Consider the following 25,888-nt stretch of genomic DNA (forward strand, 5'->3'; position numbering starts at 1 on the left):
GGCAGATGGTGCTTGTTGACCTCAGAAGGTAGCCCATCTAGGAGACAGAAAACTCTGATCCTGAACCTGTGCTGCCTTGCAGGATACCTTTGGGAGAAGAAAAGGCTGAGGAGTACTGTATTTTTTGCTCCATAAGACACACTTTTTCCCTCCTAAAAAGTAAGGGGAATGTGTGTGCATCTTATGGATTTTTTTTCTTCTTCTTAGTTTCCCCCTCTAAAAACTAGGTGCGCCTTATGGTCCAGTGCGCCTTATGGAGCGAAAAATACAGTAGATCCTATTGAAATCTGGAGGGGAGTCCCTAAGGTGGTTGGGTGGCACCTTTCTGGCAACTCCTGCAGCCAAGCTGGTGCAAACATATTGCTCTGCTTTCTTTTGGACCCCATCAGCGAGGCCGAGAGCATCCCAGAACCCTCATACTACACACTGCCCAGGCTTGCGCCCCAGGAAGGTCACTAATGCAGCAGTTCGGCTCCAATACCAGAGGCACACTCCATTGTCTCTTCAGATGCCAACAACAGCAGGGCTTTCTTTCCTTATGTTTCAAGTCATAGGGAAGGGGAGTGGACCAGATTCCTTCTGCGAAAAGAGTGATGCCTGTAGGTAGCCTGGCTAATCCCGGATGCATTAGGGACTGAAATATACTCGGAGTCGAGAGTGGATTTCATGCTCTTTATTCAGCTCATAGTGGTGAGGAGGAATAGAAGTTGCCCCAGAATGTCTGCTTTATATACACAATGGGCCCCACGTGATTGGCTAATTCCAGGATTCTTCTGTAGGCCAATCAGGTTGCGGATTCACTTCCACCTGGAGCTGGATTGGGTGGCTCCTGTGGACCAATCAGACTGCTGCATTCTAGGCCCTATTGTTCTAGGACCAATCAGACTGCTGCCTTTTGGATCCTATTCAACTCAGTACATAAAAGGGACAGAACTCTGTGGGCGTCTCACTTGCATTCTTAGGTTGATGCATCTAAAGAGTTGTGTCGTAGGAGCTTGGCTATTCTGAGAAATACTGTTTTAAAATTTGTTTGTATGCTAAACCAGCTACATTAATGCATGAAATGTTTGAGGCATGGATAAGGAAGTGAACAGAGGCTTCATACCATCATGTAGGATCTGCTCAGAGACTGTGATGTCATGTGATACATCCTTTTAATGAGTCTGTGTAGGGACCAAAATCTTGTTATCAAACATTTAGGCCACATGGTGATCCGCTGCTGCCTGGCAACATGATTCTTGAGCCCCTCATGGGGAATCCTAAGTTCAGATCAGTGTCACAGATTGAAGGGCTTGGATATTTTATTATGGCTCCTCTGATGTCTATCCAAGAGGCGCAGGAGGTGAGCAGTTGCCTTATCTGCCTCCAGTTTGAATGCCGCTTAGCAGGAAAGCGGTTTTTGTTTTATTGCACAAAATAGGACCTAAAACAGCTTTTGCCAGCGGGGTGCCCTCCAGATGTTTGGGACTACAACTCCCATTGTCCTGGCAATCATATAGCTGGGCTGATAATGGTTTAATTTCCTGAAATGGGAATGTTTGCTTATTTCAAATTGCTGTGTATTTTTAGCATGGGTTTTTTCCTTTGGCAGTAGCTCTCTCATGTGATTGGCTGACTGTGAGTCACATGAGAGGCATTCCATTCTGTTGTGACTGTTATTCCAGTAACTGTCATTTTTTAACTGTTTTCTGTTCTTCTCTCTCTCTGTGAGAGGAGAATGGCTGCTGAGAGAAGCTTCTCTGGATAGTGATGAGGACAGTGTCTGTTACTGTGAACTGTCTGAAGTGAAATAGACAAAGAGGAAGATCCCTATAAGTTAATAGGAAGAAGTCTCTATAAGGAACAAAGTGAATAAGCATGGGATTGTAAATCGATTCTCCTCAGTTATATGCTTATGAATGTAAAGTTCTTTTAAATATTAAGAGTCTGGACATTGCATATCATCAATACACACATCCCTCCTGCCAGCCCTGACCAGCATGGCCAATGGGCAGGGATTTGAGGAGTCACCAGGTTGTCCTTGGATTTTAAGGGTTGGTTGCTATTTAAGATCCTTAATCCAGTTTTGATGTTGTTTGCATTGCTACGGTTACGGTAGGCCGCCTGGAACACTTTGAAGCCTTTAAGGTGGAATGTGTATGTACTTTTAAAAAGGCAAGAAGGAAGAATCCTGACCTAGTGTTTGAAGTAGCCACTTGCAACAGCATCCAGCAACTGGGCAGGGAAGTTTTACAAGAGCTGATTCTCCTTCCTTTAGCCTACAAAGGAGTCATGGATATGGATCTAGGCCTCATAAACATTTTTGTGGGTTGATAACTCATTTTGCAAAGCCGTCTTCCTCCTTCCCTCTCTGAGGCCAGTAGCAAAATCTTTTGTTGATGGGCGATGAGAAAAATGAAGCCCAATGCGCATGCTGGTGTTTATGCCTAATAATTGTGATGTTCAATGGGTTATATAACACATCTTGATACCATGCATCAGTTTTCCTGAACCTGGTGTCCTCCAAATATTTTTAGACTACACCTCCCATCCTTGATACAGATTTTTGGGGCTAAATACATATTGTCCTGTTCACTATATTGTAAAAATATATATATATGACAAGGACTCACTGTGGAAAATTCTTTGCGCGTTTCACATGGGCTCAAGTTCCAGAATGTAGAAAGCTCAAGGAGATAAGTGCTGTAAATGATTTGTTTGTGATACAAGTGGGGATCCGTTTTCAGGAAAGGGCTGTTCAAATACTCCTTAGACATTGCTGAAGCCTGGCGTAGTCAGAATGTTGTCAAAGGGTTACCTTATTTTGTAGCTAGCAGGGAAGCTAAATTATCGTTGGGAAATTCCAGGCATTTTCAGTGGACCTGTGACCTTCAGCATGGGCTAATAAACCCACAAACTGTTAGACCCAGTGCAGACTTGACCATCTGACCTCTTTAAGGGTGGTGCAGGTTCTTAGTGGGCCATGACAACTCCCTCTCCCTCCTGCTGTCATGTGCACAGTTGCCGTTCCCCCCGCCTTCCTTGCATTGAATTTTATTTAGCTAAGGCCAGAAAACTGTGCTGTCCTTGTAGTCTATTTTGGCCATATCCCATTTAGGTTGATTGCCATATAGCTGTATATCCAGGACTTTTTTTTCAGCCGGAACTCACTGGAACTCAGTTATGGCACCTTTCAGGTGGGCGCCATTGCCATTACAAGAGAACAAGGGAGATGTTCATGGTGAGATCTGGCACTTCTTTTTCTAGAAAAAATATCTATCTATCTATCTATCTATCTATCTATCTATCTGAAAGGCAGATTTCTGCTATGGGAAACTGCAATCATGTGCTAGCTTCTTTTAAAAACAGCAATAAAGTGAATGAACAGTACAGGTACTCTTGTCTAAGTAGGAGCAGAAAAAAAGTTTAAGGAGGAGGAAAATGGAGGAGAAATATCCCGGATCTGACAGTAATTGTCTAGTCTGGTGGTTCCCAATTGGTAGTCCGCCAACCCCAGGGGATCTGCATCACCCACTCAGGGGGGCTGTGGCGTCATTCACCTAACTGCCAAAGAGATATAACATTTTTCAAAAGTAGCGAGTCCATGGTTTGACTTTTGAAAAACAAGGTGGTCCTCAGTTCTTAGCCGATTGAGAACCACTGGTCTAGTTGATGGAGAAATGTCTCCAGAAACCCGTTAGTTCATGAGGACTTCCTCCCCTCTGTCAATTCGTTGATAACTGAGAAAAAGACAATCCATGTTGTTTAAAATGAGGCCTTCCTAGAGTGCCTACAGGCTTTACGAACTGCGCAAGTCATTTTTCCCAAGAGGGCTAATGTCCAGATACGAGTGCACCAAATGACCATAGTGAAGTCCAAATCAGTTTTCCGGCCTGTGTCAATCATCATTGCTCCAACTTCCTTCATTAAGCAAACTCCAGTGACCACAGATGCCCTTTTCAGTGGGGCTTGCACAGAAGATAACTAACAGTTGATTGTATCCCCATATTATCAGTCAATGAAACTGTAAAACCTGACTTGATTTTTGTTTTTCCCCTGCCGATAAACATCAGTTTTCAGTATTAGGTCAAGGGTAGCCAATGTGGTGCTTCCCATATGTTCTTAGGATCATAGAATTGTCCCACAATTCCCACCAGCCCCAGCCAGTATGACCCATAGTCAGGGGTGATGGGTATGGCAACATCTGGATGGTACCCCAGTGGCTACCTCCTTCTTAGCCCAGTCGTGTTTATAGTCTTGGGGACACAGATAAATTGATCAGTGTGGCTGCCCACCAAAGTACAGCATTCATCTAAGGGGAAGGAAGGATCATCCTAAAAAATAATAAAGAATAAATGAAAGAGAGGAAACCGATCAATCCAAAAGAGGACTAAATGGGGGAATGGTTTGCATAAAATGTGCATGTGCTAATTTGTATCTGCATAGGTGCAAATGTAGAAAGATTTACTATAATGTGAATTAGAAGTACAGAAGTAGCGCTGTGGTCTAAACCACAGAGCCTAGGGCTTGCCGATCAGAAGGTTGACGGTTCGAATCCCCACAACGGGGTGAGCTCCTGTTGCTCGGTCCCTAGCCTGTACAGTTTACAGTTACAGGACAATTTGTATTCTAAACCAAATAGTAATAGCAACTTCAGTTTAGAAATACATTTTATGAACAATGATTCCTTTCCCTGGCAGGGGACATGGAATTTCACATGACTCCTGGGACAAATGTTAAGTTCTCCTTTCCATCATGAACAGAACGTTTTGCTCCAGTTCTGACTTTCCTATCAAGGGTGAAGCAAATGAAGACATGGTGAATTGAAACAAACAACGAGCCGCACACAGACACACACACACTCACTCAAGTCTTTCATCTCCTCCTCCTAAGGTGCAAAACCGGTTCAGCCTCGTGCAGCCTTGCCCATGTTCTCACAAACTAAGTTAGCAGGACTTTCAAACTGTTTGCCATATGTTTTTGTATAAACACAACGCTCTACAAGCAGATGATAGTTTGAGATCTGAACAGAGCCTTGTATGGGTGTTTGCGGCATGTAAGCAGTTATGTGGAGGCAAAGGGCTGCTGAGCTCCACCCTGTCCCATGAAACGTATTTATTCTGTGTACAGCAAACCATGAGCTTGAGGGCAACGATCTGAAGTAAGCATCCTTTTCTATGGAGGAGAGGGTTGTTCAACAGTGAAACGGTCTCTCTTGAGAGGCCGTGGCCTCTCCTTCCTTAGAGTTTTTAAAGTAGAGGTTGGATGGCCATGTATTATGGATGCTTTAGCTGAGATTGGGACGTGGGTGGCACTGTGGGCTAAACCACAGAGCCTAGAACTTGCCGATCAGAAGGTCGGCGGTTTGAATCCCCACAACGGGGTGAGCTCCCGTTGCTCGGTCCCTGCTCCTGCCAACCTAGCAGTTCAAAAGCACGTCAAAGTGCAAGTAGATAAATAGGTACCGCTCTGGTGGGAAGGTAAACGGCGTTTCCGTGCGCTGCTCTGTTTCGCCAGAAGCAGTTTAGTCATGCTGGCCACATGACCCGGAAGCTGTACGCCGGCTCCCTCAGCCAATAAAGCGAGTTGAGCACCACAACCCCAGAGTTGGCCATGAATGGACCTAATGGTCAGGGATCCCTTTATCTTTACCTTAGCTGAGATTCCTGCATTGCAGGTGGTTGGAATAGATGTCTCTGGAGGTCCCTTCCAACTCTACAATTCTATGATTCTATTGTGGTTGCTAGCAAGACATGATGACTATGTTCTGTGCCCGCGGTTGCGAGGCAGCAATGCTTCTGAATACCAGTTGCTGGAACTCTGGTGGTAAAACAGTGAAATTAACTAAATGACAAAATGCCCTTTTAATAGCATCCCCAAGCCTGCCATTCATTTCTTTAACTTATATCCTGCCCTTCTTCCCAGAGGAGCACAAGTTGGCAAACAGCAAGTGATAAAATATAAAATAAAAACAATTCTGATATAGATGCAGACTGGGAAAGACCAAAAAGTTCATTAAAAGAGGAAGGTGGGGTTGAGGTGGTTTGCTTCATCCTACCCAATGGTAGGCCCGGTCCTTTGTGAATCTTACAGAGTAGTATTGGCCATGGATGAAATAGCAGTAAGTGTATGTTTCATTATGTAATTTGGTATAATTACCCATTGCGCTGTAACTTCATATTTCAGAATTCCAGGGCGCTTTTCACCATAATTAACAAGATAGAAGATAATCCCATCAAGAATGGCTGTATAACCCATTGCCAGAGAAAATTATAGCATAAACTCTGTTTTTCGAAGATAGGAATCGATTTTAAAATATGCGGCGTGCTCACAGTGGCCAAAAATAAAACTGAAATGGAACGACATCTGGATTTTTAAGGAAGTGGGAGTGGATGGGATTGCCGGCAGTAGTTCGTAAAGTGTGCAACCAGCTTTTCTGACACCAGTTTATCTGAATGAGAAGAGATTCTGTCGAGATATGAAAGGAGAGAGGAGAATAACAGGTGTGTGAAATACTTAAAAAAAGAAAAACACTGACAGTTCAACAGTTTCCAATTCTGGAAAATACCTCTAACAAAGAGCCAAAAGAAATTCTAGGATGCAGGTTTTTAAAATGCAAACTTCAGCGAGGTGTTTGTGTAATTATTTGCTGGGATCAGAGCAGACGTGAAGGGATTTTAACCCTTTCTTCTTTAACTCAGTCTCCACATCCCATCCCATAATATAAGAAGGAGCCTGCTGGATCCCATCAAAATCCAGCACCGTCTAGTCCTCCCAGTGGAGTGTTTTCTACTTTTCTACCCACCAAATGAAATCTCCACAGAATCCTGAAATAAATGGAGGGGGAGAGAAGAAAGAGAATATCTGTGTGATTTTGCCACTACAAATGATTTGAAAATCGGAGTAGGTAAACTCATAACTTGAGCAATTTAAAGCTTGGCAACCTCCAGGAATAAAAGAACACAGGGTGAAGTTATTTTTCAATTAAATTAGGCTTTACTGTTCTAATCCAGTAAAACAAGAGGGGCTGTTTTTAGTAACTAACATCATTTTATTAAGTGGTAGCCAAATCCAATGCAAACTCATGAGGCCTTTTTGTCGTTTTTGTTTAAAGTACTACTCAATTGAAGAAGCAAATTTCCCGCCCCCTCTCAGATCCCTTGGGTAGTACAAAATGGTGGATGCTGGTCTTGCAAACAGCAGAAAAAGTTGTTGCATTTCGCTCGACTAAAAAGAAAGAAAGATAAAATCTATAACTCTACTGCACTCCTAAAGAACAGATGGACCAGTTTTAGAGGCCTCGCTTAAAAACTGGAAGAAGGCAAATGCCTAGCTGCATGATCTGGTTAAACAAATCTCCCTTAAATGTGTGTTGTTGCACACCCTTAATGGCTTGGCCAGATGCAAGTCCACTCTGGAAGAAGGTGTGGATTCATCTGGTGAGCTCCAGAAGTTCTGGCTTGAGCCAGAGATGATTCTGTTTAGCCTCAGTAATGTTCCCATAAAGCCAGGAACCATTGCACAGCCTTTTTCAAAACTATTAATACTCTGTCCTCTCTAATTCTGTTTGCTTTCACGGTCTTTCCACTATCTCCAAGGATTTGGATTGCACTGGCTGAATTTAGTATGTTCTAGTCACATCACAATCTTCAGAAGAGCCTCAAATGAACTGAGCCATTGTTAATTTCGTGTTGGTTGTGACAAGCATATATTTTAAAAGGTGTTGAAGGGCAGAAACAACTGTAATATAAAAGGGACTCCCAGTCTCTCCAGCCCTCCCCCTGCCTAGCCTTCCTCCTACTATTGCAGTTTGATAGTTGGATGCACATTGTTGAGAGACAATGGAGTGTGCCTCCGGGGGTGAAGTCGTAACAGCTGATTTAGCAGCGCCGAAGTGACCTCCCTGGGGCGCAAGCCTGGGCAGTGTGTATGGGGGTCCTGAGCTGCCCACACAACAAGCCCCCCCCCGGTCTCGCTGATGTGGTCCAAAAGAAAGCAGAGCAATAAGTTTGGCACCAGCTTGACTGAAGGAGTTGCCAGAGAGAGGCATACAAGGTGCTATCTAACCGTCTTGTTGTTGTTTAGTCATGTCCAACTCTTCATGACCCCATGGATCAGTGCACACCAGGCACTCCTGCCTTCCACTGCCCCCCGCAGTTTGGTCAAACTCATGCTGGTAGCTTCGAGAACACTGTCCAACCATCTTGTCCTCTGTCGTCCCCTTCTCTTTGTGCCCTCCATCTTTCCCAACATCAGGGTCTTTTCCAGGGAGTCTTCTCTTCTCATGAGGTGGCCAAAGTATTGGAGCCTCAGCTTCACGATCTGTCCTTCCAGTGAGCACTCAGGGCTGATTTCCTTCAGAATGGATAGGTTTGAGACTTCTGGGTTGGCGCGACTGGCTAATGGCGGATTCCCTCCGAGCTCCGGAGGGAATCGGCTCAGCAGGGGGTTGGGTCTTGCCGTGCCGGCGACACGGAGACCCTTAAAAACCACGGGCACGGAGCCCGTGGACATGGTGACTCGGCGGGCACCCTAAGCGCCCCCCCCCGACTCGTGAAGGAGCCTTTTTAAAGGCTACGGATCGGGTGCCAGGGAGCGGCGTGGTGCTGTGAGTCCTCCACTTCCCCTGCCGAGCGAAGCCGCATGCCATTCTTCGGTCAGCGCCGACTTCTTCCTATTAAATTTGGACTTAGAAGCAAGAACAACAACCCGTGAGTAATTTGAAAATTGGATTACAATATATTTGGCTTTGGATTTGGCATGAGCGGGGGAGTTGAAAAAAAGGAAGTCCATCTCCCCCCTATTGTAAACAGCTCAAAGCAAGGACCTGTCAACTAAGGTTGCGGGAAGAACCGCCGGAATTGGATAAAGATAAAAATTCCACGGATTTAAAAGGACTAAGCTAACGTGCTGGAGGACTAGAGTTTATTTTGTTTGAATTAAGTACCATTCTTCTCAAACCCGGGAGTATCCCGGTTAAGAGCCTGCTGAGGACTTATAGAAACATTTGACAGCTGTCAAACTAGCTGTCAAAGTCGGAAGAATTGAAAGTTGAAACTTTAACCGGCTACACCGTTACAAAATATTGGAAACAAAGAAAGATTGCTACAAACAAATTTGATTTTTGGGTCGGAGGGGAAAAGATCATTAAGTAACCAGAATCCCTCTAGAGGGGATTCTTGGACATTACAAGAATGGAACTAAAACAGGGAATACAGGAAATACGTGCTGGCTTGGAAAAGCTGACCTCTCTCGTGGGAAAGTTGTTAGAGATGAATGAGAAACGCCTTGTTTTGTCTACGAGCCCCTCAAACTCGAAGTTATCTGAAGATATACCAACTGAATTGGAAAAGGACTTGTTGTTCAAAACACAGGCAGTTGGACAAGAAAAAGAATCAAAGATTGAGGAAGAGAAGACATCTGCCAAGCAGGAGGAGCTGAAAGAAGGGATGGCTGAGATGATACACAAGAGAAAAGAGAACTGGAGACCTGCTAAGAAGAATTTTAAATCGACCAAGGTGAAAGTCGGACTAGTTGGGACATATAGATTTTGGAAACAGTGTTGGAGCACCACCTGTAAACAAGTAGGTCTCATTGGAAGAATCACGGTCAGCATCGAGAAAATACATCTTCGACCCTGGGCGCTAAGCAAGAGAGACTTTTGAAGAAATCGGCTGAAAGGGACTGAGAGAGACTTGCGTGCCTCGGACGAAAGATCACCAGGCTAAAAAGATGGACCAAATGGATTTTGGTTAGGGATGGAAACCGGGGAGGGAAGGGTGGGACCTAACAGTCTGAAGGGGGTCTGTTCTTTCTTTGCTTTAGGAGTATAAAAATTATAGGCTTTTTTATTACTATAAAAATGGGGAATCCGTGGAGGGGAAATAGTGGCAACCTTAGGAAGGGTATATCTAATTTTTTAATATTTTCTATTTTTCCCCCCTCTATATATAGGGTTAAGGTATATATTTGAATAAATGGCTAAAGTATAATAATGAATTAAAGCTTAATTCTATTATGAAAAATTATCTTAACTAAATTAGGGTTAAATGATTTTAAACAAACTATGTTTTAGGATATTAAGTGGAAAACGTGCTCGAATAAACAACTGAAGATGGAATACAATAGGGGGAGATGTGGGGAAGTCTTGAAAAGAAGTTAAGGAAAATGAGTTTAAAAGGTGGAAATCTTTTTTGTTGTTGTTGTTTCCTGTTCTTCTCTGGTCTTCTTACTTTTTTCTTATTTTTTTTTCTTTCTTTTCTTTTTCTTTTGCTCTGCTATTTGTAACCTTTTGAAAATTTAATAAAGATCATTTTAAAAAACAAACAAACAGAATGGATAGGTTTGATCTTCTTGCAGTCCATGGGACCCTCAAGAGTCTCCTCCAGCACCATAATTCAAAAGCATCAATTCTTCGATGATCAGACTTCTTTATGGTCCAGCTCTCACTTCCATGCATCACTACTGGGAAAACCATAGCTTTAACTATACGGACCTTTGTTGGCAAGGTGTCTCAGCTTTTTAAGATGGTGTCTAGGTTTGTCATTGCTTTTCTCCCAAGAAGCAGGCGTATTTTAATTTTGTGACTGCTGTCAACATCTGCAGTGATCATGGAGCCCAAGAAAGTAAAATTTCTCGCTGCCTCCATTTCTTCTTCTATTTGCCAGGAGGTGATGGGCCCAGTGGCCATGATCTTAGTCTTAGGGACTCCAAATTTCTGTAGCGTTTACTCCTTAGCCTTTTCTTTTCCCAAAGATATCCTGCAAGGCAGCAGAGGTTTAGGATCAGAGTTTTCCTTCTCCTAGATGGGCTACCTTCCCAGGTTGATGAGCCCCATCTGCCCCTCACTTCCCTCTACAGCATGTGCAGAAACCGCCTTCTTGACCATTGGTCCCACTATTGGTCTTGTCCACTCAATGTGCCAGAGCCTGGTTTTGCATGCTTTAGTCATCTTGTCCACATTGCTTGTAAAATTCATTTGCCACCTTGCCGCTTCTCTTTCCACACAAACCATCCTTGCCTTCTAAGCAAGATGGGCAGCTTTTAAGCCTTGCTTCCTGGGCTCCAGAATGCTTTTGCAAGAGCTCATGATCCCTGAATATCTTGTGAGAGCGTCCCAGAGTCTGGTAAGAAAGGCAGATAGCTTAAAAGCTCTTTCTGCACCAGAAAAACCTGGTGCAAAAGGAGCTCTTAAGCTTTCTGCTTTGCATGCAATTAATTTACGGGATTTCAACTGGACGGCTTTCTTTTTTAAAAAAAGAAATAATATTTTTATTAATTTTACAACAACTAAACATCACATGAAAAAGAAAAACCATACATCAAAACCTTAAAACAACTCTATAGACAATCCACATTGACTCCAAAACCTGGGACTACTAGAATCTCCTGACTTCCCTCCACCCCCACCCCCACCCCAAGGTTCCCTTGTTCTATGTTGTTCATGCATGTCCATAAATTCAACTGGCCGGCTTTCAAGTGCATAAGGTTGAAATTGCACAAGTTGTTGTTGTTGTTTTATTTTTATTTGCATTTTCAAAAACAGGAACAGAGAGCACAAATTATTTGCACGCAAGATGCAATCGTATTTTATTCAAAATTGATCCAGTGATCTAGGGTGTGTGTGTGTGTGTTTGTGTGTGTAGGAAAGATTTTTTTTTATAACACATAACAGATATTATATGCTGGCAGTAGTTTGCTCCTACAAGCAATCTAGCTACTGTGTTCTGCACTGACTGCAGCCTCCAGACCAACCTCAAGGGTAGCCCCAACACAACCCTTTCCTGTCCCATACTGTTCATTTCCTCGCTACCCTGCTCTGATTTTTGTTAACTAGTTAATCTGAGTTGCAGCACCTGCATGCAAAGCTCAGTGGGTTAGAGCCTGGTGCTGATAACTCCGTGGTTGCAGGTTCAATCTCTGTATGGGACAGCTGCATATTCCTTCATTGCAAGGGGGATGGACCAGATGCTCTTCAGGGTCTCTTCCAACTCTATGATCTCAGACTGGGTTAACTTTTGCTGCTGACTCAGTTTACATCATCTTGCAGAGGCATACCATGGGAACATGACGTGGGTCCGCCGGGGCTCTAGAATGCCAATGAGCCATTGTCACGTCTTTACACACAAATGCTGAAGGGGTTCTGGAGTCCCGAGTGCACAGGGAGAACGAGCAACGTCTGGTCTCGGTGTGCTGCTTCAAACTTGAGTTGAGAGTAAGAGTTAAGCCTAGTTTCGAAGTCAGCTGCCTGGTGATCATTTCTCCTCTTGAGTTCCTGTTGTCTTTATTGAGCCTGGAACTCTGGAAGGTTAAAACTGAAACCAGACTGCTCTCTCTCTCTTTTTTTACTGTTTATATTACTGAGTTCTAGCAAACATGACTTCTTTCTGGCATGGTGCCGTGGATTGGTGAACAGGCCTAGCCGTGTGTTGTATGTAATTATGAGATTTATAATCCTGTTACTGCTCTCTGGATGCCCAGAAAAAGCCAACACAGATTCAGTAAACCATATGTATGTGAGCAGACATCTTAAGACTTGGACAGATTTTTCTTTCTTCCTTTTTGACTGCTGCTTTTCACAAGGATAGGTGCAAAAAGAACATGTTTAATTGGGTTTTTGGAAACTGTATTACATTTATGGAGCCTCTGTGAGCCATGCAGATTGAAATGGTTCGTATTGGGAGTTCTGCAATAGAAAAGGGGCAAGCAGTGAGAGACATGTGAATCAAATGTGGCCCAGTGATGCTGGGAGCATCCTCTGGTGTTCTTTCGGCAAGTGTCCTTAATGTTATTTTCATAGATTGCATAACATATAAGTCCACAGTTGCACTGGAAGCCAAACCTTGCTTCTCCTAAGCAGATTCACTTTGTTAAATAGGCGCTTTCCCTTTTTAATAAACCTGAGTTTCTTTATATCTTTCCTTTCTAGTGGAAAGGGAAAATGTGCAGAAAAGGACTTTTACCCGTTGGATAAACCTACATTTGGAAAAGGTAAGCCTGCTGAACAGATTAGCCCATTCAAATATTATAGACACACCTTTCTATCTTGGCTTTTGGCATTTTGGATGTATATTTTTGGGACCCACCTAATCTCTGTGATTTTAAGTTGTTTAAAACTGTTTTGAATATAATGTTTTAATAGTTGTAACCTGCCCTGGGACCTTAGGATGAAGGGCAGATAAATAACAACAGCAATAACAAACCAACAATCATTTTTAAAAATTGCAGTTATTGAAAAGTGGATGAGAAAGGATAGGGGTTCATATTATTCCATAAATATTTATTATCTGTTGATACATTTGCAGGTGGTCTGGATGGCCATTGAGGTCCTTTCCAACTGAGTGCCTATCATGGACTGGTTGGACACAGAGAAGTGGTGGGAGGAACCAGCTGGGAAACCCCCAAAGGAAGAAAACTCAGAGCCTGGGGATTGGTGGTGGAACGATGATGCGTGGTCAGAGGGAGAAGACTGGGAGGTGGAGGTGTTGGAAGCTGAAGAGGTGACAGGGCTTAGTGAACAGGGAGAGTTTGTGGCAGAGAGAAGTTCAGAATTAGAAGCTTCATCAGGCTAGTGAAAGGAGAGAGGTGAAGAGGCAGAAATGAGTCATGCTGGTGAAGAGTCACGGGTGTCTCCACTTTCCCCATGACTCCCAGAATCAGAAGAAGCATGAAACGGGAGGAGCAAAAACAGGCATGCAGGTATAGTCTCTGATTGCTTGTCCTGAAGCAGTGGAGACATAGACAACCGTGGGGAGGGGGGACCTTCAGTCTCAGAACTGATTTCATGGAGTAAGACCCACAGGGAATGAGCTTCTGTGCTCTTTAGGTCTGACACTCCGCTAAGTCTATGAAGACAATGTTTGCAAATAACGAGTTGACTCCAATTTTGAAGTGTGTGATTTACTGTTTAGCTCGCCCTGTGACAGAGCCAAAGGTCACCTTTCTCAATCCTGTACCCTTTTCTTTCTTCACAGTGCAGCCCCCCTCTGGAAGTGAAAGATTTATTGGTTGATGTTAAAGATGGCAAAATTTTGATGGCTCTGCTGGAAGTTCTCTCAGGGCAAAATCTGGTAGGTGTCAACCTTCGTTAACAGCCTCTGTCTGACATGGCTCTCAGCCAGGCCCTGATCTGGACAAGTGTCCCCTGTGGCTTCCCTTTCCTTCTGTGTGGCCTTGTGTTCAGCTAGCTGGCCTCTTTGGTGGTTGCTCCAGCCCGGCTGTCCTGCTTCTATGGGGCTAGGGCAGAAATGGTGGGTCACTGACCTAGCCCAGGCAGTTGGTGCAGGGGGATGCCAGTCTTGTGGAAGGAATGAGGTCTGGATCCAATGGCTCTTCATGGCCAATGACAGTGTGAGGTTTGCGGGTGGTGGGTGAGTCAAGTTCCTCTGCTCATCCTCTGAAGAGATACCTCCATTCTGAGGTCCAGGCAGAGCTGAACACTCACAGTTACTGCTTTCTCAGCATTTGTGATAAAATTGAGCCTTTTCAACACCCAAGGACCACATCAGAAATATATCTTGAGGTGGGCAGCAGCAGCCACTCTGTATATCCTAGTTGCATGTGGTTCATAGAAAGTACAGTGGTACCTCAGGTTAAGTACTTAATTCGTTCCGGAGGTCCGTTCTTAACCTGAAACTGTTCTTAACCTGAAGCACCACTTTAGCTAATGGGGCCTCCTGCTGCCGTCACGCCGCTGGAGCCCAATTTCTGTTCTTATCCTGAAGCAAAGTTCTTAACCTGAAGCACTATTTCTGGGTTAGCGGAGTGTGTAACCTGAAGTGTATGTAACCCGAGGTACCACTGTACATGGACAGTGTTGGCAATTATATTATAACTGCAGTCATAGAATCATAGAATTTCAGAGATGGAAGGGACCCTGAGGGCCATCTAGTCCAAACCCCTGCAATGCAAGAATCTCAACTGAAGCATTCATGACAGGTGGCCAGACAACCTCTGCTTAAAAACCTCCAAGGAAGGAAAGTCGCCATCATCTTCTGAGGGAGCCTGTTCCACTGTTGAACAGCTCTTGCTGTCAGAAGGTTCTTCCTGAAGTTGAGTCACAATCTCCTTTCTTGTAACTTGAAGCCATTGGTTCGAGTCCTACCCTCCAGAGCAGGAGAAAACAAGCTTGCTCCCTCTTCCATTTGACAAGATGGCTATCATATATCCTCCCAGTTTTCCAGGCTAAACATACCCAACCTCCGCAAGCATTCCTCGTAAGGCTTGGTTTCCAGACCCTTGATAACCTCAGTCGCTCTCCTCTGCAAACGTTCCAGCTTGTCTTACTGGTGTTTACTTCCTGGTAGATGTGCTCAGAATTAGCTCAGTAGAGCCTGCGCTGTCTGGCAATGGCTTTCCAGGGATTCAGGCAGTGGGTTTGAAACTGGGACCTTTTGCATGCAAAGCGGATGCCACAGCATTTCCCCCTTCAATAATGCACTTTAAAAAGCACTAACTGGCTTACTTCTCTCCTTTTTTTAGCTGCATGAATACAAGCCCTCAACCCATCGTATTTTTCGACTGAACAATATTGCAAAAGCCCTCAAGTTTTTGGAGGACAGCAATGTAAGTAATTCGAAAGCTGCTGAATTGTTTTTCACTTCTCCCAGTACAATATCTCTCTCTCCAAAAGGAGGAATGTGTAAGCTGAAGGAATTATGTTTTGTTTAAAGTTGCGTCTGAAAGGCTGCATACAGTATGCACAAGGAGGGGTTCCTCTCAACACAAATTATTATTTTAATGTCGTAATGTTCAACTGGATTAAAGGATCAAGAGGCCAATATTAAAAGAAAATAAAAGAAATGTCTGGGTTCAGCAACCTTTAAGCAGCTGGGCTCAAGTTGCTCTGAAGGTTAGTGATTTGAGTCATCTGACTTTCCCTTCCCCCCCAAAAAATGATTTCAGCATCACATGTTCTATATTTCTCTGCCCAATTTATAGCAAGAGATTATTTGAGCTTTGTTCAAAGAAAGATGGAAACGGTTACTCTAGAATTCTGCAAGGTTTGGGGTTGAACATTGTGTAACGATGTGGGGGGGGGATGCCGCCCCACACTAGTGTTGCTATGCAGGCTGCCTTTGCATCAAGTGCAGAAGGAGGGATGTAGAAAGCTGTCTTATACTGAATCAGAAGATTGGTGCATCTCACTCAGCATTGTCAAAAGCTGCCCGGGATTGGGTTATCTCCCAGCACCAACTGGAGAAGCCAAGGATTGAACCTACAACCTTCTGCATGAAAGCATGCACCCTACCACTGAACTATGGCCTTTCACCTAAGCAAGACTCACTTTGGAGTCTTATCAAAAAAATTCCTTCCAGTAGCACCTTAAAGACCAACTAAGTCAGTTCTTGGTATGAGCTTTCGTGTGCATGCACACTTCTTCAGATACACTGTGTATCTGAAGAAGTGTGCATGCACACGAAAGCTCATACCAAGAACTGACTTAGTTGGTCTTTAAGGTGCTACTGGAAGGAATTTTTTTGTTTTGACTATGGCAGACCAACACGGCTACCTATCTGTATTTGGAGTCTTATGTGATGGTGAGGAGATGGATAAAGTTCCCTGTCAAGTCTGGACAATGGGCAGCAATGTAAAGCAAGTCAGGAATTGGCAGCCATGAGAACCGCATCAGCAAATAAGCACCTCTACCATTGGTGCCAATTTGGGTGAGATCTCGCCTGAAATCAGCATGATCCTGCCTGAAATCAGTGCTGATGGGGGTGGTGGTGGCAGGAGTGACAGGGCGGCTCTTCCTGTTTCACCTCAAGCAGTTAAACAGCACCACTGCATATACCAAGTCTGGTAGTTGGCCCAGCTAGCTCAGCATTGTGATAGCCAACATAGTGCTTTCCGTATGTTTTTGGACTACAGCTCCCATCATCCCCAGCCAAATGGCCAGAGATGATGGGAGTTGTGATCCAACAAGTTCTGGAAGACACATTGGCTGTCCCTCGTCTACACTGACAAGCAGAAGGTGTTGGGGATTGGACCCGCAAAGCAGATGCTCTGTCGCTTAGCTGTGGCCCTATAAATCACCACCCAGCCTCACAGCCGCGTCTCTGTTAGGCCGTTGTTGCTTTGCTCCATTATCACTGGATTCTGCATGTGCTGCTGACATCACACTTCACACGCTCATGCTAGCCCTGTTGCCAGGGGCCTTGGTATGTCATAGTAAGTGCCTTGCCTTGCTTTAAAAGCTTATGTAAGGTGAAACACTCCTTTAGGCACACACTGAACTTTTCGGAGGCCAGATGGACTGATTTGGTCTCTTGTGTCCAGCCCCTTCTAAGGGTCTTCACAATCTCATTCTTGTAAGTCATGCTTAGTTGGAAAGGATGTAGAAGAGTTATTCACATACGGTGGTGAAACCAGGGCCACCAGGTCTCGAATCCAAGGACTTGCAACAGCTGTGTGACTCAAGAGAATTCCAGCGCTGGCAAAATCTAACCAGCTTCCCATTTATAGGCAATTTTAAATTCCCACACAGGACCCACTTTGGGCAGTGGGTATTCTTGTTAAGGTTTAAGAGATAAAAGACAGTGCAGCAGAGGGAAAGAAACAGAAACACCATGGGAATGGGGCTGGGAAGTTTTTTTGGGGGAAGTTTTTATTATGTATTGAAATGTATGTATGAAATATTGGAAAACTTCAGGGGAAAAACGAGAAGTCAGGCTTGGGACTGGAAGAGATGGGCCCCAAATTCCCCACTATAATTGGCCATCTTCAGCATGGGAATAAGAGTGATCCACCTCTTGTGGATGTTGCAGCAAGAACCAAACAAAGATATGGGTGGTTATATACTTTGCAAAAAAAAGGGACGCGGGTGCCGCTGTGGGTTAAACCACAGAGCCTAGGACTCGCCGATCAGAAGGTCAGTGGTTCGAATCCCCACGACGGGGTGAGCTCCCGTTGCTCAGTCCCAGCTCCTGCCAACCTAGCAGTTCGAAAGCACGTCAGAGTGCAAGTAGATAAATAGGTACTGCTCCGGTGGGAAGGTAAACAGCATTTCCGTGCGCTGCTCTGGTTCGCCAGAAGCAGCTTAGTCATGCTGGCCATGTGACCTGGAAGCTGTATGCCGTCTCCCTTGGCCAATAAAGGAAGATGAGCGCCGCAACCCCAGAGTTGGTCACGACTGGACCTAATGGTCAGGGGCCCCTTTACCTTTACTTTATACTTTGCAAACTGTAAGTGCTACAGTGGGATAGAGATGTGCTTAAATAACCCCTCACCGGGTCTGGCGGTGGGCGAGGTGTGCGGCCCAGCGCACAAATTAAAATGAACAGGGCTATTTGCAGTGTGACTCTTGTGTATTGGGGGCCGAGTGATTAAACATCCGGACATTAAAATGTACAAGCTGGAATTTAGAGCTGACGATGTACACCATTGGGAAATGAACAATGGTTGTGGGCTGTGAAGCAGGGCCTTGAGGAATGGTTGGTGAGGACATGAGGTGTGGCTTTCAGCTGTAGGTAGTCTTGGCGGCGAGGTGGCAATTTCACCGTCTTGGGTGGCAGTTTTAGGCCTTGGGCAGAATCCTTTAGTCCAACAATCGAGGAAGGGATGTTGCGGTGACTCACCCCTTTCTGCGGCGGCGATATCAGGGTTCCCTGTTAGAAGGGTCCTGAGGGGAGTCTTTGACCACAAGCGCTCAGCAGTGGGCCATAGAGCTTCCCTCAGCAGTGCAGGGAGGGGGCCAGCTGTGTAAAAGCATGTTTTGCAGTGTCCCCATATTCCCTGTCTTGCCTCAGACCCCCAGCTGGGGGCTTAGAGGGATATACACCCAATGCCTAAGCCAAGGTTTCCTACATTTGAAATTCAATAAAATTGTGGCCATTTTAATTCCAAAATATGTTGTCATGTGTTTTCCTTGGTCTGAGGTCCTGTGCCTGAGCACGCAAACAACCCCCCCCCCAAAAAACCCCAGCCTAAAATTTATCCATGAGCATCAAACATGGTGCCCTCCCCAGGTTGTTGACTCTCGTCATCTCTCACCATTGGCCATGTTGACTGCAACTGGCGAGATTTGAAGGCCGGAACATCTGAAGGCGCCATGTTGCCTAATCCTGCTCCAGCCCATGTGCTGCCTTTGTGACCTTCCCTCTGAGGAATGATATGACATTGGTGACATCTTACTGGGACTGAACCATTGTTGCGGTTGAGCCGCAGGTTAAAAGGTTTCCCTCTTGATCTCAAGCCGGTTTAACCTAATTTTAGAAGTCAGGGCAGGGCAGGGAAATGTTGTTTCCATTCCCTTGGCAATGGAGAGTCAGCAGTTTAAATATTAAACCACCATGAAAGAGGTGGGAAGGGACAGCCGTGGTGTGTAGTTAATGCAGAACTCGAGAGGAATTGTGACAGGTGGGGAGAGGCTCAATATTCTTACTTTCAGCGTTTCAGAAAGGTCTGAGGCCCTGTATTGCAACACAAGGGTTTATCGCTATCATGGGCAGCCTGGGGATTTCTCCCTTTTCTGCTCTGCCATCCTGTTTGAAGTGAATGAGCAAGAGAAGAGAGTGTGTCGTTTGAAGGAGAAACATAAGCTGGTCCTCGTCATATGGATCAAACCTCTCTGTGGGAATTCTGGGTCCTGTCATGGCTTCAAACCCAGAATCCTTGGTAACTTGATAGGAATGTAGGAAGCTGCCTTTATACAGAGACCACTGGTCCATCTAGCTCAATATTGTCTACACTGACTGACAGCAGGGCTTCAAGGGTTTCCGGCAGCCCTACCTGAAGATGCCGGGGATTGAACCTGCGACCTTCTGAATGCAAAGCAGATGTTCTGCCACAGATCTACGGCCCTTCCCCAGATCGTGCTCAACAAGCATTTAAAAATGGAGAAGGCATCTGTAGTGATAGTGGAGAGGTGTTTCTCTGCCCAGTTAGTATTAGAGTGGCATTCTGTTCCCCTTTCCTATCACCCCAGAAGCTCAGGTGGCACCTTAGAGCAGGGATCAGCAAACTTTTCCAGTAGGGGGCCGGTCCACTGTCCCTCAGACCTTGTGGGGGGCCGGAATATATTTTTTTTGGGGGGGGGGAATGAATGAATTCCTATGCCCCACAAATAACCCAGAGATGCATTTTAAATAAAAGCACACATTCTACTCATGTAAAAACACCAGGCAGGCCCCACAAATAACCCAGAGATGCATTTTAAATAAAAGCACACATTCTACTCATGTAAAAACACTCTGATTCCCGGACCGTCCATGGACTGGATCTGGCCCCTGGGCCATAGTTTGCCTACCCATGCCTGCCCCTCCCCGAATCACACATGCTGCACGTCAGCAGGCTGTCTGCCAAGATGGACCTGATAAATCTGACTTCAGCAGAACAATGACAGCAGATTATGTAGCTGCAAATATGCAAAATATAATCAAGTAAATACTTCATCACAAGGGCATTAAGAATAATACAACTGAGGGTCAAACTACCGGTAGTTACATGAGTGCATAGCAGCCATGTGGCTTCTCTCTCTCTCTCTCTCTCTCTCTCTCTCTCTCTCTCTCTCTTTCTTTTTCTTTCTTTCCGTCCTTCCTTCCTTCCTTCTCCCTCTCTCCCCCCATAAAGAAAATGGTCCTCCCTTCAGTGAGCCGCTATCTTGCAACCATATTGCGTGAACTAGATATACGTAGAAGCAAGCAATCCAGCTTTATACATTGCAAGCCAAAACCTCGCCCAGTATGAGTGCAAAATGCAACTCCTTGTTCCCTGGCCTTTAGATGTGACACGTGTGCATTCTGTAATTAAAACTGCACTTGGGTGCATTTGTCTACCTGTTTTTAAACATCTTTTAAAACCTGCAACCCCCTTTTCTGTAGGTGAAGCTGGTTAGCATTGATGCAGCTGAAATAGCAGATGGAAACTCTTCCATGGTCCTGGGCCTGATATGGAACATAATCCTGTTTTTTCAGGTAAGGAGCAAATGGTAATGTTGTTACATGTTGGCTTTTCCGTTAAACCTTTCATCAGAATACAGATTTGTTATGTCTAAAGGCTAGGAATGAAACAGATTTGTTTCTCCCATGTACCTTGTTTTGTGTCGGGTCTTCATTTTTCTTGCATTAAAGACTCCGTAAAATGTATGAACAAACCTGGATAAACCGAAATAGATGAAACACCTGGGCGTCATTGCGCTTTCCTCCCCCCACCTTGCAGTCCACTTCATTGTCCTTGCAAATGGATTTCTGCCTCAAAGTACTTGAGTCCAGCCTACCTTGTGTGCATGTGGCTGCTGGCCAGAACCCAGATCAGAAGATCTTGCTTTCTATTTTTGTGCTGAAAACACTTGAATGCTGCTTTGTGCATTTTTAGCAACATGGGTCTTAAGACCTGAGTCCTGAAACGAGGCTTTAAAGCCCTTTAATATGCATTACTTGCGCTACTTTCATGTACTAAGATGGAATCTGATACGGATTTCAACGATCTGGGAGCCTTGAAATGCCAAGAATTGAATGCAGCCAGTGAACTTGACCATTCTCAAAAGTCTGGTGCAGATGTAACCTCGTTCAATCTCTTTAATCATGGATAAGAGCAGACAATGGGCTAGTGTATTACTCCTCTACCTACCCACCCACACCCACTTCTCCTTCCGTGGGCAAATTTTGAGGGAGGTGCAATATGGAGGTCCTTCATTGAGTCTGCAGCCATTACACACAAACACACTTTTTTTCCTCTACAGCAGCTTTACACCCAAATTAGGCTCCTCTCCAGGAAGCGCTTAGCTTAGGATCCAGTAGATCCATAGGCAGCACGGTTCTGCGCCCACCCTAAGCCTGTCATGTCCCATTTCAGGGTCCCCTGTTGGCTACCATATCTTGCCCACCCTCTGCAAGATCCTTTGCGGTAGGGTTGGGCGATAATCAGGTTTTCAGCGTTGTGATATATCACCAGCTAAACATTGCAATATACTGAATGTATGAAGTAAGTAACGATGTCTGAAGTAAGGATGGAGCTATCTAGGGGCACGGTTTCCCCCTCACCATGGTTTCTGCCAGCGCCTGATCTTGTGATTCGCTGCCCCCTGCCTGAGGCAGGGGAGAGCTTTGTCGGCAGAGTTAACAGGCACTGCCGGGAATTAATAGAAGCACTGGCTGGCTTTACGGTTTTCCCCACATTGTGATTTTTGCATCTCTCTCTCTTTCTCTCTCTCTCTGTCTCTCTCTCTCTCACACACACACGATTGGCAATATATTTCCAGGTCAATAGTTATGAATCCAATACGACAATGTAGACTTCAAATCGATTTGGGACAATAAATCGATATATTACCTAGCCCTACTCTGCTGTGATGCTGCCCCCTGTTGGCAGAGCCAGGCAGAGGGCTAGTAAAAGGTAAAGGGACCCCTGACCATTAGGTCCAGTCGTGACCGACTCTGGGGTTGCGGCACTCATCTCGCTTTATTGGCTGAGGGAGCCGGCGTACAGCTTCCAGGTCATGTGGCCAGCATGACTAAGCCGCTTCTGGCGAACCAGAGCAGCGCATGGAAATGCCATTTACCTTTCTGCCGGAGCGGTACCTATTTATCTACTTGCACTTTGACGTGCCTTCAAACTCCTAGGTTGGCAGGAGCTGGGACCGAGCAACGGAGCTCACCCCGTTGCGGGGATTCGAACCGCCAACCTTCTGATCGGCAAGTCCTAGGCTCTGTGGTTTAACCCACAGCGCCACCCGCGTCCCTAGGCAGAGGGCTACTTCCACTGAATTCTAGCCACCTTCCCCAGCACTACTACCTGGGAGGTTAGGATTGTGCTGTAGGCTCATATCCGAACATGTCAATATTTTCTCTTACTACTGATTAGTGTAGGGAGTGAGCGGGGGGCAGACAGTAAAATTGGTTAGAGCGAGAACCCCTGTAGATTATGAACAATGCTGGGATTTTTCAAAGTCACTTACATGCTAGCTGTCAAATTCAAGGAGCACCTGACTAATAATGAGATTCAATTCCAGAAGCAAATAATAAAAAAGGAAAAGGAAAATGCATGGAGTGATTCATAGCAGACAGCTGTCTTTATGACTGCTTTGTGGGGAAGTTGCAAAAAATGAAATCCTGTTACAGATAGGTAGCCGTGTTGGTCTGCCATAGTCAAAACAAAAAAAAATCCTTCCAGTAGCACCTTAAAGACCAACTAAGTTAGTTCTTGGTATGAGCTTTTGTGTGCATGCACACTTCTTCAGATACCATCAGAAGTGATCTGGTATCTGAAGAAGTATCTGGTATCTGAAGAAGTGTGCATGCACACGAAAGCTCATACCAAGAACTAACTTAGTTGGTCTTTAAGGTGCTACTGGAAGGAATTTTTTTTGTTATGAAATCCTGTGTCGCCCTAATAATGATAACAACCCTGATTTCAGGATTAAATCATTTTAATCCCCAAAGGAGGCTGATTATTAGGCTATAATGATATTTGTCATTTTATAATAATATTACAAAAAATTATTAGGTGGTAACCCTGATCTTTGACTTTTAGCACCATGCTGAATTCCTTGTTCTTATTATCTCCAGGAGACGTTTTTAGATTGGGTTGTAGGTGGCTCTTTATTAGAAAATACCCTTGTTGTGCAAGGCACGGCACCCCATTTTTACCAAGCCACTTGATTCCCACTGTCCTCCTCTAACGCAAGGATAATCTGAAAAACCTGGGCAGTCTAATTTGTGCAGTGAAATAGAGCTTTCAAAACCATCATTGGATACAATCCTATATACCCTTTCACAAAATCATTCCACTTCTTGTTCTTTTATTGTATTGCTGCTGCTTCTTTGGCGATCACTCATAGCCAAGTAAGATTGTCTTCCATGAAAACAGTCTTAACAGTGAGTCCATAAGTGACTGTGGAGGCCAATTCTGGATCCACATGTCTTTCCACAGTGGGAACATAGGTTTCCAGGTGGGAGTTGATCACGGTGAGGGTTTGCCAAGTGTGCCTTCCTCTTCACTTGTTTCTCCTTTTCACCCTGAGTTTGTGCTTCTTCAAAGTCCATGGCTGCTATGGTAAAGGCTGTTCTCCAGTTGGAGCGCTTGCAGGCCAGTGTTTCCCAGTTATCAGTGCTTATGCTACATTTTAAGAGATTTGCCCTGAGAACATCTTTAAACCTCTTTTGTTGTTCACCGATATTTCACTTTCGATTCTTGAGTTGGGAATAGAGTAGTTGTTTTAGAAGATGGTAATCAGGCATCCAAACAACACAACCAGTCCAACGAAGTTGAGGTTGAAGAATCATTGCTTCGACACTGGTGATCTTTGCTTCTTCCCGTACACTGACATTTGTTCGCCTGTCTTCCCAAGAGATGTGTAATTTTTTCCAGAGACATTGTTGATGGAATCTTTCAAGGAGTTGGAGATAATGTTTATAAGTGGTCCATGGTTTGCAAATGTACAGTAAAGTTGGTAGTACAATGGCTTTGTAAATGAGCATTTTGGTTTCTCTGTGAACGTCCTTGTCCTCAAACACTTGTTGCTTCAGTTGAGCTTGCAGAGCTCAGGCGATGCTGGATTTTGGCATCAATGTTGGCCCTTGTGGAAAGATAACTGCTCGGGTAGGAAAAGTGGTCGACATTTTCCAACGTTACACCATTAAGTTGAACCACTTCCCTGTTACTCAGGGAAGGTGTGGACTGTTGGATTATGATGCTCTATAGAACAACCACAAGCAAGCACCTTGTTTCATGTGCCTTGGGATCTGGCTATCACCTTTTGAGAGCCTTCAGAATTTAAGGAAGGACACTGACCATTTCAGGAGACTGGTTAATTCCTATGGGAGAGCCCATCAAAGTGTGCCAAGTTCCTCCTAGTATTTTTAAAACTTTTAAAGTGTCGCATTGATTTCTGAAAACTCCTGGAATAGTTTCTCTGCTTAAAAGGCCAGAGATCAAACAACAAGTGCCCAAACCATTTAAAATAGGCACATTGGAGGTTTTTAAACAGATAGCCATCTGTCATGGATGCTTTAGCTGAGATTCCTGAATTGCAGAGAGCTGAACTAGATGATCCTTGGGGCCCCTTCCAACTCATAAGAGTCTATGGTTCTATGAAAAGCATTGACATGGTCCTGAGCTTCCTTCAAAAACTATAACGTCTCCATACAGGGGCATTGTTGGTGCAAACAGGTACAATATAAAAGCACAGTACTAGTGAAGCCCTATTCATCTGCCAACCTCATTTGCCCAGAGACACTTGTTTCAGTTTTAATATCAGGCAAGGTGTAGGGCACAATCCACATGCAGTACTTGGCCTAGAAAATCTTGTTGGCATTCCACTTCTCAGGGTTACCTTTGATGGCCAACCTTATCCTTCCCTCTGAAAGTCTGTCTCCCTTTGCACCTATACTTATAAATTAACGTATGTCATTGTTATTCAAATTTGCATCATGGCCCTGTGCCTCAAGCCTTTTGAGGGCCTAGCAATGCCCTCTCCTCTGTGTAAAGCCTACCATCCCCTTCTAGGGAATCTGAAAGCTCATAGAGAGTTTCAGGTGAAGAATCCAAATTTCAGATTCAGGTTAGAGGAAGAGGAATCGCAAGTGGAGAGAGTGCTGTTGTGCTCATGTCATGTTTGTGGACTTCCCACAGGCATCTGGTTGGCCACTGAGAAGACAGGATGCTGAACAAGATGGGCCTCTGGTCTGATCCAGCAGGGCACTTCTTACACTCTAGATTCCAGTATCCTCCCAAATGGAACTGATGAAAACATGGTGGTGGTGGTGGTGGTGGTATTGATATATTTTCTTGGGCACCTGGAATTCATCATCCCCAAATATACTAGCGGATGCAGTCAGTCAACTAAACAAAATCCAGCTTGAACACTTAAAATCTTTTATTTCCCCTTCCCCCACAAGAAGGCCAAATCCAATTGGCATCATGAGCGTCTCTTATGTCACCCTCTTAGCCACACAATTCCCATCCAAAAATT

At 44.7% G+C, this 25,888-nt stretch overlaps 1 protein-coding gene across 6 annotated transcripts in view; it reads left to right on the plus strand.

Annotated features, from left to right (window-relative positions):
- Positions 1-25,888, plus strand: part of CLMN (calmin) — a 70,983-nt gene that overhangs the window by 29,874 nt on the left and 15,221 nt on the right. Inside the window, exons 1-5 of one of the 6 annotated variants that reach the window (XM_083732811.1) lie at positions 1,689-1,847; positions 12,908-12,969; positions 13,953-14,048; positions 15,460-15,543; positions 20,799-20,891. In XM_083732811.1, coding sequence (XP_083588937.1) covers position 1,847; positions 12,908-12,969; positions 13,953-14,048; positions 15,460-15,543; positions 20,799-20,891 — 336 coding nt within the window. In that variant the 5' untranslated portion in view covers positions 1,689-1,846. Of the gene's footprint in view, positions 1-1,688; positions 2,034-12,098; positions 12,194-12,907; positions 12,970-13,952; positions 14,049-15,459; positions 15,544-17,135; positions 17,289-20,798; positions 20,892-25,888 lie in introns of those variants that run through there. The other 5 variants (XM_083732812.1, XM_083732813.1, XM_083732810.1 and 2 more) reach the window with 5 other exon arrangements.

This window comes from Podarcis gaigeae, assembly GCF_964106915.1.
Source record: "Podarcis gaigeae genome assembly, chromosome: 1".
NCBI classification, from domain to species: domain Eukaryota; kingdom Metazoa; phylum Chordata; class Lepidosauria; order Squamata; family Lacertidae; genus Podarcis; species Podarcis gaigeae.